Consider the following 12,550-nt stretch of genomic DNA (forward strand, 5'->3'; position numbering starts at 1 on the left):
CCCAACATGGTCTCCAAATAAATCGTTGACTCCTACCCTTCACCTCAATCCAGAAAAAATATAAAAAGACTTAATCCAGGCCTCAGGTCTAACCGCCTCAATGTAGCTCCCCAGGGTCACATTACCACAGGGAATTTGCTGCACTTACGTCATAAAGGAATTCCAGGAACTACCCAAGGCGCCCTCTCTTTTAACTGTCCGAACAAGACGACAGGGAGGAAAAAACCAGTGCCCGCCTACCAACTGCTTCAAGTTGCCAAATGGAAACCTCTAGTCCTGTGCATTTTTAAAGGATGTTTCAACCAGGCTCTCCAGAGTGTCAACTTCATAATTCTTTTTGTTTTTTTTTAATTTTTATTTTACATTGGGATATAGCTTACCATATTGTGTTAGTTTCAGGCACACACAAAGCGATTCAGTTACACATGTATATGTATCTATTCTTTTTCAGATTCTTTTCCCATATAGGTTATTACAAAGTATTAAGCAGCATTCTCCTCAATTTCTTATTTCTGAAACTTTTTTCCTTCACAGTATATTATAGTTTGACCTAAAAAACACTATATTTAACTAGAAGAGAAACTATACTAAAAAATCCTTTCTATATCTCTGATACCATTAAAAATTATTTCAAGATGTTAAATGATATGATAGATTAAAAAAGCATACTTGTATTTACATGACATATTCTATTAAAAATATACAAATAGATATGAACAAAAAACCTACATGAATATGTATGAAAATATTAACCCAGCAATGATTTTTATGTGACAGAAGTATGATTTTTCTGTTACATGTAGTTTCTACATTTTTTCTTGTTCCACACACATTGCTAGAAATATAGAAATAGAATAACAGGTCATGGCAAATAAAAAGTAGGACAGAGAAAAGAAAGAGGAGGAAACAATCTGAAAGATGTTTTTAAGGATGTCTAAAGTTTTAAAAGCAGGTTTTATATCACAAACAGACATCATTTTAGAGACATGTTTACAACCACGCTACACAGACGAATGTGTGCCGAGGGACTTGTCTGAGGAAACACAGCTCTGTTCTGTTGATTAAGGAGAATGGGCGGTGGCCTTCCGGAGTCTTGAGTTTTAGATAGGTTTCCTTCCCGTATTTTGTTGAGTTTCCAACAATTAAACACACACCCACATTCATTTTTAGCACACACTCCTAGGTCTTAGGAATACGTTTATACTCAAATAATCACATTGTTTCACGTATCTAACTGGACACACACACACCCCTTTTGGTGAATTCTTCCTGATTTCTATATTCATTACTCTATGAAAAACCTCTATAGAAATTATGTTAAATAGTGTAACCAAGTTTTCTTAAGTGCAGTGACTCTATTCCAGCTTCAATCACATTGACCATATAAAATATGGAGAAATGGAATTTGTCCAAAGTATACTGAGTACTTGCTTCCCAGGTGGCTCAGTGATAAAGAATCCGCCTGCCAATGCAGGAGATGCAGGTTTGATGCCTGGTTTGGGAAGATCCTCTGGAGAAGGAAAAGGCAACCCATTCCAGTATTCTTGCTGGGAAATTCCATGGACAAAAGGTGGGCTACAGTCCACGGGGTCGCAAAAGAGTCAGACAGGACTTAGCAACTAAGGAACAACAATATTGAGTACTTACTGTGTGTCTGCCATTGTTCTTGAGCTATAGCAGTGAAATCAAAGATCCCTGCCCTTTGGGATCTTACAATTTGCAGGGGGTCAGACACACAACAAACATCACAAAGTGAGTTATACAGTACATGAAGAGGTCATTAGTGCTACGTAAATAGGGTAGATCAAAGTCCGGGGAGTTTGGGAATGCTGGGGGAAGGGAATGTAATTTTTAAATAAATACAGTAGTAAGAGCTTGCCTCATTTAGAAGGTGATATTTGACCAAAGACTTAAAAGAGGGAATTTGGATTTTTCAACTCCCTAGAATTTGAATTTCACCTTGTGGTTCTTCGGGAGTGTTACAAGCATGGAAACACTTTGACCTCCAAAGCTGTGAGAAACAGTACATCTGCTAGAAGCATGGGGCCAACATCTGAGGATAAAGAACTCAATGGACTTAGAAGCTATAGTTTTTCCTGAAGTCATGTATGGATGTGAGACTGGACCATAAAGAAAGCTGAGCGTCGAAGAATTGATGCTTTTGAACTGTGGTGCTGGAGATGACTCTTGAAAGTTCCTTGGACTGCAAGGAGATCAAACCAGTCAATCCTAAAGGAAATCAGTCCTGAATATTCATTGGAAGGACTGATGCTGAAGCTCCAATACTTTGACCACCTGATGCGAAGAGCTGACTCACTAAAAAAGACTCTGATGTTGGGAAAGATTGAAGGCAGGAGGAGAAAGGGACGACAGAGGATGAGATGGTTGGATGGCATCACCGACTTGATGGACAGGAGTCTGAGCAAGTTCCAGGAGCTGGTGTGGACAGGGAGGCCTGGTGTGCTGCAGTCCATGGGGTCTCAAAGAATCGGACACGACTGAGTGACTGAACTGACCTGAGCTAGACTTAGAAGCTAACTACTACAAACTTTCTTCTCTCTTTTCAGCCAAAATTCAACTCACGACCAGCATGCTCTTCTTTCTGTATATAGCCCTTGGGCTCATTATGCCATATTATGTGCTCAGTTGCTTGGTCGTGTCCAGCTCTTTGCAACTCCATGGACTGTAGCCCACCAGGCAACTCTGTCCATAGCATTTTCCAGGCAAGAATGCTGGAGTGCCTTGCCATCTCCTACTCTAGGGGATCTTCCCCACCCAGAGATCGAACCCACATCTCTTATGTCTTCTGCATTGGCAGATGGAGGCTTTACAACTAGCGCCACATGGGAAACCCAAGATGTCATAATATAGTAGTTTAAGGCATAGGCTTTGGAATCAGACCTTTGCCATAAACTAGATGTGTTGCTACTGGGCAAATTATTTAACTTTTTATAAAAAGATATAGTTGTGTTCATATCTGTAAAATGAGAAGAGCAATATTATTCATCTTGCAAAGCTGTCATAGAGATTAAATGAGATAATATATTTACACATTTGGGTGCATATGGTCCATGCTCCATAAATGGTCATTATTCCTTTCATTCATGAGGTACTTCTCTTACTTACAGTTGTAAGCTTGCCCTGGCATGACAAAAATCCATACTTAACACCATCATATATTTGCTACCAAATTACTCAGATTTGAACTGAAGTGTTACCTGTGTTTGAGACAGCAAAGAAAATGATGTAGATATAAATCATACTTTTCCCAAACAAGGCATATTGAAATATAAAAATGCACCAAGTTTTTCTATTAAGATGATTATTACATTGCCAAAAATACCTGTGTTGGTTTGGATTGAGAAAAGGTAATTCTTTGTTTGGAAAAGGCATTCTTTTCAACATGTAGCAAAATAATCATTTTTAGGAATCACACAGAATCATTGTGAATATTCATTTTTCTAGTTGCTGTATTGTCGACTATTGTTTGATTTTCACTTCTATGCTCAAGTTAGAAATCATCAAAATCTTACATAATGCAAGAATAGAATTGGTACTACCAAAGTAATTCTGACAAATTGCCATAAATTACTTCTGTGGAGAAAAGCACGCTATTAAATTCTGACTTACAGTTGAACACTCTCTGCATAAGGCTGCTCATATATGAGCATTACATATATGTCTTTTAAGACATGCCTCAAAAGAGAGATCAGACATTTGAAACCAGTTTCTTAAATGTTTATCATGTAAAGAAGTATCACACTTAAGAAATAGTAATTTTTCAGGTTGCCCAGCATTATTAATGTGTTCTAGGTAAAAAGATCCTTCAGAAAAGTAGTAGAGGCTCAAAACTAAAGTAAATTTATAAAAACTCCTATAATTCTTTTTGGACAAGAAAGCTTGGCGTGCTACAGTCCATGGGGTCGCAAAGAGTCAAACACAACTGAGCGACTGAACAGCAATAATTGTTTTTGTTGTTGTTATTGGATCCTTAGGGGCTTCCCTGGTGACTCAGTGGCAAAGAATCCACCTGCCAATGCAAGAGATGTGGTGGATCCGATCTCTGGGTCAGGAAGATCCCCTGGAGAAGGAAACAGCAAACCCCTCCAGTATTCTTGCCTGGGGAATCCCACAGACAAAGGAGCTTGGCGAACTAATCCATGGGTCAAAAAGAGTCAGACATGACTGAAGTGACTGAGCATGTACACATTAGATCCTTAAAGTTTAAAAAAAAATTGTTATAAAATACACATAACTTAAAATTTACCTTCTTAATGATTTTTACTGTACAGTTCAATAGTGTTCAATATATTCACATTGATGTGTAAGCAATCTCCAGAACTCTTTTATCTTGTAAAATTGAAACTTTATATCTGTTAAATACCAACTCCTCCCTTATAAATATTTTAAGAAGCTAAAATAAATTTAAAAAATGATATCCTTAATAGGTTATATTAATGTTATCTTTTCATACTGTTCATGGCAAATAGATGGGGAAACAGTGGAAACAGTGGCTGACTATTTTTCTGGGCTCCAAAATCACTGCAGATGGTGACTGCAGCCATGAAATTAAAAGACGATTACTCCTTGGAAGGAAAGTTATGACCAACCTAGACAGCATATTGAAAAGCAGAGACGTTACTTTGTCAACAAAGCTCTGTCTAATCAAGGCTATGGTTTTTCCAGTGGTCATGTATGGATGTGAGAGTTGGACTGTGAAGAAAGCTGAGCACCAAAGAATTGATGCTTTTGAAATGTGGTGTTGGAGAAGACTCTTGAGAGTCCCTTGGACTGCAAGGAGATTCAACCAGTGCATCCTAAAGGAGATCAGTCCTGGGTGTTCATTGATAGGACTGATGAAGCTGAAACTCCAATACTTTGGCCACCTGATTCGAAGAACTACTCATTTGAAAAGACCCTGATGCTGGGAGGGATTGAGGGCAGGAGGAGAAGGGGCCGACAGAGGATGAGATGGTTGGATGGCATCACCAACTCAATGGACATGGGTTTGGGTGAACTCCGGGAGTTGGTGATGGACAGGGAGGCCTGGCGTGCTGCGGTTCATGGGGTTGCAAAGAGTCAGACACGACTGAGAGACTCAACTGAACTGAAGTTTAATTGCAGTGTTAATTTCCATTGACTAAATCTAGCTAACCTTGCAACTTTCCAAGATTTCCATCTCTTTTTTTGCAAATTAGATTTTTTTTGCTGCAAATACTTTATGTAATAAGAGACCTTCTTTGTACATCAAGCCTTTCATGGAATGTCCAAAATTTCCACCGAGGAGGTGGAGAAAGACTTCTCAAGGTAGAAAGAGCAGGGAGCAGCATTTCAGCAGAGGAGCTAGTGTGAAGTGAGTTTCTGACAAAGAAGACACGCATGTCATCCCCGTGAGTTCTTCAAACAATACAGCTCGTGAAAAGGAGCAAGGCACTCTACCTTGATACTCTATTGCTGTGACCACTTGATGATCTTTTGAGGCAGAGAATCCATAGGCCTTATGATCTGAAAGATGAAAACAAATAGGATAATTAAAATAGTGCAAAGTCCATCAAATGTCTGAATGGGATGCAGTATGAAGGAAAACTGGCCTAAAGTTTGGTGACGGTTTCCCACAATTCATAATACTTCAGTTTTAAAGTATCAAAATCTGAAAAACCTAGCACAGGGAGCTCAGCTTGGTGCTCTGTGATCACCTTGTGGAGTGGGAGGGAGGCTTAGGAGGGAGGGGATGTATAGTATACATATAGCTGATTCACATGTGGAACAGCAGAAACTAACACAACATTGTAAAGCAATTATCCTCCAATTAAAAATAAATTTAAAAAAAAAACAGGAAAAGCCAAGGCAAACTATGTATGTGTTTTCCATTTTCTACAATTCGGTTTAGCCCTGTAAACATTTCCCAAAGCAAAACTCATGAATCTTTTTGCATTCCTCCCCTGACCCCTGCTGTCCCCACAGACAACACACTCTTGCAAGTTCAATTCTTAAAAAAGTGTTTGTGTCCTTAATTCAACCTAATATGTGATCTAGCACTGTCAAAGATATCATTGTTCCCTGTGAATAAAAGCTAACTATTTTTACTGCCCTATGTAAGGCTATAGTTTTCTGAGCTTAACCCCGACTATACCTAAATATAAAGTCCTTTAACATATTTTTGCCTATGAAATGTATAAATAATATAAAATGCTTGTAAACTTTGTATATAAAATTCTGATGAAAAATGCAAACAGAATATATTCGATTTCCTCCTAAACACTGCAATGACTTTTCCAGGACTGGTCCGTAAGTTGAAATGACTGATGGATTATGAAGTCTGATAAGTGATGTGACGATGATGATAATGGTGATGACATCATCATCATCATCATCCCTGTAAACTTACAGAGAAGTTTTCATTTTAAAAGGTGTTTTCATAAATTCTTTTACTTGATAAAATTCAATAGTGGAAGTGATTTAGCGTGGTACGCATGATCCAGGCTTAAATAACAAAGTAGCTGAGCCAGGAGCTAAAAACTTTCTAATTCAATCTCTGATATGCTCATTTTGTATTATTTCACTTCACAGATGTCATTCTATGGCCCAGTTTCATGACCACGTTGAAAAATAATTTCAATCACTTTCTATTAGTATGCAATTCTGAAATTTAAATGCTACAAGGACAAGATTATTTATCTGTTGTATTCTCTGATGTAGTCCAAATACCTAGAACAATGCCTGGAATAAAGCAAAGCACAGTAAATATTTATTGAACAAATGAATGAGACAACTTCTTATTGTTTACTAATGAGAAGAATCAAGTAAATGAAGTTAGAGCAAAATTAATACTAATGAAGGGTTCCAGAAAACAAGTTACTCTTTTGCGAAGGTGTCAAAAATATTCTATAGACTGATGTTAATTATTTTAATGCAAAGCATTCTTGCTGGTCATCATGGGTAAACAATTGAGGCAAAGCAGGCCAACTGCTGTCTACCCAAAAATTGTACATGAAATAATCTAGGATGAAATTAAATTTATCATCAAGTCTAAGGAAGGTTATTTCTTGACGACTTATTTCTATAATATCCTAGAAATGCTAGTTCTCTGCTCATTCTACCATCTGTTTTCTGTCTTCATATAATTTACTTACACTATTTTTGCCAAGTAAAAAATGACTCCTCTGTTGCCATATTCAATGGACACTTAATGGTTTTTACCTTACTTGATCTCTCCAGGCCATCTGATTCTTTTGACTTCCTTGAATTCTGTAATTCACTCCTAGTCTTCCTTCTGTCTCCCCATGGGGTCTTCTTTCTCTTTGTTCTGCCCATCCATCCATGCATTTATCCATTCATCAATTTATCCATCCATTCATCCAGAAACTGCTTTCCTGACTCAGCTAACTCCTTTCTACACAATCTTTCATACTCTTGATTTTAAAATTTATTTTTTATACTCTTATTGACTGAACTACCATTTATTTGCTGAAAAATCTGTACCTCTGGCTATAATCTCTCTACTGAGATTAAATTCAAAAAGTCCTCTTTCTCTTGGGTATCTATGTCTCCCATTTCCTACAGGCACCAAAAACTCATGGCAAAACAGAACTTTGCCTGCCCTCAAAAACTTTGCTTTATTCCTATGAAATCTCAATGCAGTGAAAGGTACCACACTCCACATGGTTACTGTGCCAGAAAATTGAGCACTGCCCATGAGGTATCCACCCTCTCATTCAATTACTCACCAGTTTTCAACTGCAGACTGAGAACTGCATGGCATTCAGGACAATATTTTGATATATTTGCCCTTTCCCTTCTTAGTCCTTCCCCACCTTCATGCTGTCAAGTGTTATTTGCCTCAGGGAGGGGATGTGGGTAGCCAAAACCAGAGACAGAAAACCAGGGTATTCCTGCCTTTCCATATTTAGAAACGCTGACCATGAGGAAAATGGAAACGACTCACAGCTTAGGCAAACATTTGAGAGAAACCATCATGAATAAAATATATCTTCTCCCTGGACTTGGGGTACAGAGGAGGAAGTGAGTTGGAGGACACAGGCCTTAGTGAGCTCTTGAGAAAGAACAATAACTAACATTTATGAAGCACTTGGGCTTCCCAGGTGGCAAAGTGGTAAAGAATCTGCCTGCCAATGCAGGAGACAAAGGAGACTCAGGTTTGATCCCTAGGTCGTAGGAAATGGGGAGTAGGATATGGCAACCCGCTCCAGTATTCTTGCCTGGAGAATTCCATCAGCAGAGGAGCCTGGTGGGCTGCCATCCAGGGGTCACAAAGGGGCGGACATGACTGAGCACACGCATAGTAGTGTGGGGCACTTGGATGTTAGGCACCGTTCCCAGGGCTTTACGAGTATTAACTTACTTAACTCACACAACAATTATTTATGGTAGGGTGCCATCTTTATACACATTTTTCAGGTGAGAAACTGAGGCACCGAGTAGGTGAGAGACTTGGGCACAGTTATATAAGTAGTAAGTGGTAGAGCTGGGATTTGAACCTATCTCAATGATACCCAAAGTCCACATTACTTATTACTCTTCCACACTGGGCCCCAAAGCACATTTCCCCCCAAGCTGAACTATGAGGAAGGGTTGCAGATTAATAAAGATGCCTGTTGGACAATTCCACCAATCTAATGAAGATGGGATAGGTTAAAAATTGGTGCTTAATTTCAAAGCAAGGATTGGCTCAGAAGAATAACACGAAGGTGGAAGCTAAGGGGCTATGACTAGAGGGGGAGGATATCATGGTAATTTCAGAGGGACGACTCTAGACAAGAGCTGCTCAAAGCTCAAGTACTGACATTTGAGATTGGATCATTCTTTGTTGTGGAAAAGTATCCTCTGCAGTATCAGTGGCTTCTACCTACCAGATTTCAGGAGTATCCCTACTCTCCCACCTCAAGTTCTGACAACCAAAAATGTTTCTAGACATTGCCAAATGTCCCCTGCAGATGGAATGGGCAAGTCATACTGGGTTGAGAACCACAGCTCTAGACTTACAGCTAAGGCTGGTTTGATGACCCAGGAATAGACTTAAGGGGGGGCAAGAAACCATGAGTTCAAGGGTTTTGAAAGTTCCTGTGAGATCAGAATTTCTTAACTATGAAATAATTTATTACACTTCTAGGAAGGAGAGAATAATTTTTCACATGGCATGGCATCTTTGAATCATTCATCTATTGTAGATTGACATGTAAATGAATCTTCTGCTGTGCTAGCTTTTATCCTTCCTGAAGAATACGTGCTATACTGGATAATTTATTTTTTTCCTTTTTGTCTCTTCTCTTGGAAGCCTGAACAGCAAATCTAATTGTGAAATTAAAAATCTCAAAAATCTACAAATCTCAAATGTCTAGTTCTACTTAACTGTTCAACATTGTTAAACTATTCAGGTTCTACATATCCCTGAAATGTAAACATTTTCACTAAGGAAACTGGCAAATTTATGTGAAGAATGCAGGCCTGAACTGCTCCTTTTTATTGATACTTGAGAAAATTTATCCGCATAAACCAGTTAACCCATCTGGCTCAGTCTTAGGGAGGGATTGAGACCACCAAAGAATAATTTCAAAATTACTCCTTTTCTTGTGTATTTCAAAAACCATAAATGGGTCTAAGAACTCTTTTAAAACACTCTATTTCCCCTTTTCCACATACTTCTGTCACATACCAGTATATGTCCTGCAGTCCTCCGACCCTCTCCCCACCCCTCACATCTTTCTTTTCCAGCTTCTCCTCTCCTTCCTCAATTTTATTTTGCAGAGTCCAAAGGGAGGGTTTGGAAAATTTCAGGGCGCAGAGGAAGGGGAGAGTAAGCTGGCCAAGCCAGTATCCTCTTAAATGAGCTGGAGGAAAGACAGGGCCTCATGGGTCCTTGTGAATTACACCTACGCTTAAATGACATGATGGCTGAATGTTTTTGGCAGTTGATTCTGATTCTAAACCATCTTCTGTGAAACTTTTGAAATATACTTTGAAAAAGTTTCTTTTCCCCTTTAGTAATGTGTAAATTAGCACCTTCAGAGAAGGTCCAGTTATGACTGGCATTTCTCATGATTTTTGAACTGTTTTAGTACACCTCTTAGACAAAACAATGAAGATTCATATTCCCTAGAAACCAGTTGAAAGGGCAATGTTGGCAAAATAGGAAAAGGTAATCTTTGTTCCCTTCACATCATGTCTCTGAGCTTTTCAACCACCACACTGCCTACTGAGAATGTTTATTTTCTTTAGGAGTCTTGGATCTTCTTTCATTTGAGGCAAATATTAGCCTAATCTGAGACTGGGAGATCTAGGACTGGGCTCAATTATCTTACCGCTTTCTCCCAGTTTTCTACTTGCTAAAACCTCCTTTGAGAATTATTTCTTCAATTTTCAAAACTTGCTTTTAAAGTTCTATGAAAAAGAACAGCTGTTAACGTCAATAATTTTAATTCTCTCATAACTTTTCTATGTATATATCTGAATAGGAGAAAAAAATGTCCCAAGAAAGAAAAATGAAGGAGTGGTTGCACTGGAAAAGCTATGAATGCAAAAAAATTATAAAGAGGTTTAGGTCTATGATATTAATGAAGATAGTATTTCTTGGTAGCTGAATATTTCTTTCTATAATTTGAAGGATCTTCTTCTTGCTCCAATTCTATTTACTTCAAGGTTTGCCTTTCATTAAGCAAAAATATTTTTTAAAGTATGGTCACTTATGTTGAGCTTACACAGAAAGTTCTAAATTTTGAAAAGATAATTTCCAGTCTAAGTCCTCAAATTCAGTTTTATTTCCCTAACTTACACACAATAACTCTATGGATGAAAACAAAATGTTCTGTATAAACATTTCACTGGAAGATTTTAGGAATAGGCTCTGTTGGCTGCTTTCTTGAACTGATTTTTTTTTTCCTTCACTTATTGTGAGTAAGTTAAGTATAAAAATAAACAAAAAACTGTCATGTAGGTCCACTGGTTGAGGTCAACAATTGTTTTAAACTTAGCTACAAAACATCTCTCACAGTTATGGATGTGTTCCAGAGCTGCTGGCCGAAGTTCATAAAGTAAAGTTAAGCGATGATTGTTTCCATAACTGCTAAACTCCAAGTCAAGTAATTCCTTTCAGTCAAATAAAATATTTTTGTTTCTTTTCTCCACCCCTGACTGTAAGAATGAAAGTTCTTATACTGTCTATCACCCACCTAGAATAGTTTAGCTTGACTAAGAATAAATATGTATTTACACCACCACAATTTAAAAGTTTACTATAAAAATGTTATTTCAATTAACACTTTTCAGTGGAGGGACTCAGCCCATACATACACATGTTTCTATTACTGCTCAACTGAAACTATCACAGCATTGTCAATCTGCTATACCCCAATAGAAAATGTTTTTGGTACTAAAAATAAATAAATAAAAAAATTTAAAGAGACACAGACGTAAATAATAGGCTTTTGGACTCTGTGGGAGAAGGCAAGGGTGGGATGATTTGAAGAACAGCATTGAAACATGTATATTATCATATATGAAATAGATCGCCAATCCAGGTTCAATGCATGAGACAGGGTGCTCAGGGCTGGTGCACTGGGATGACCCTGAGGGATGGGATGGGGAGGGAGGTGGGAGGGAGGGTCATGATGGGGAACACATGTACACCTGTGGCTGATTCATGTCAATGTATGGCAAAAACCATCATGGTATTATAAAGTAATTAGCCTCCAATTAAAATTTTTTTTAAAGTGACATAGGAAAAAAAAATTAAAAATTTTTTAAATTACTACTTTTCATTAAAAACATGATTGGGAAAAACTGACATATTACAGAGGCTTTGTTTCTTTTAAAAGTACATTACAGAGAATACCATGCATAGAACCAAGTAATAAATATTGTGGGTGTAAGTTATTTTCAAAAATAAAAATTAATAGTCATATGGCTTTGAAAATCACTTATATACAATTATTAGAGTGAAAAAAAATTTTTTTTTCATTTTGTGACCATGCCATGAGGCACACAGGATCTTGGTTCCCTGACCAGGGATCAGACCCACATCCCACTGCAGGGGAAGCTTAGAGTCTTCACCACTGGACTGCCAGGGAAGTCCCTAGAGCAACAAATGTGAGATCCACAGGGCTAGCAGCAATAATAATACCATCCAATATTTATTACAGATAAATATTTATATGGACAGAAAGTAACCTGAGGTAGAAATAAGGATATATTAGACAATATACTCATCTCTCTCACCGTCTGTCATTCAACCATAACAGGTCACAGAAGGGGAGGGAGAGAAGAGAGCGGGAGGAGGGAGAAGGAAAAGGGAAACAGACACACACACGAACATGTCCTTCTAGTCTCCAACCGTTCCGGCCCTTCCTCTTAATGAGACATTGGCATCCTATTTTCCAAGAAAGAGAAACTACACCAAAATGCAAGGAGAAATAAAGTGATGTTTCTGACTTGGGAGTTACTGGGTGGCTGAAGTCCTGGTGAGTTAATGATGATCTAAAGAATTCCAGGGTGATTTTGACAATGAATAAATTTTCCCCTTAAGAACCTAGCATCT

At 38.1% G+C, this 12,550-nt stretch overlaps 1 protein-coding gene across 1 annotated transcript in view; it reads right to left on the reverse strand.

The window, feature by feature from the left end:
- The window catches only part of JAM2 (junctional adhesion molecule 2), an 85,224-nt gene that overhangs the window by 25,742 nt on the left and 46,932 nt on the right, over positions 1-12,550 (reverse strand). The window contains exon 2 of the mRNA XM_019960883.2: positions 5,440-5,505. Within this exon, the coding sequence (XP_019816442.1) occupies positions 5,440-5,505 (66 nt within the window). The remainder of the gene's footprint in view (positions 1-5,439; positions 5,506-12,550) is intronic.

The sequence above is a fragment of the Bos indicus genome, chromosome 1 (genome assembly GCF_029378745.1).
Source record: "Bos indicus isolate NIAB-ARS_2022 breed Sahiwal x Tharparkar chromosome 1, NIAB-ARS_B.indTharparkar_mat_pri_1.0, whole genome shotgun sequence".
In the NCBI taxonomy this organism is placed as follows: domain Eukaryota; kingdom Metazoa; phylum Chordata; class Mammalia; order Artiodactyla; family Bovidae; genus Bos; species Bos indicus.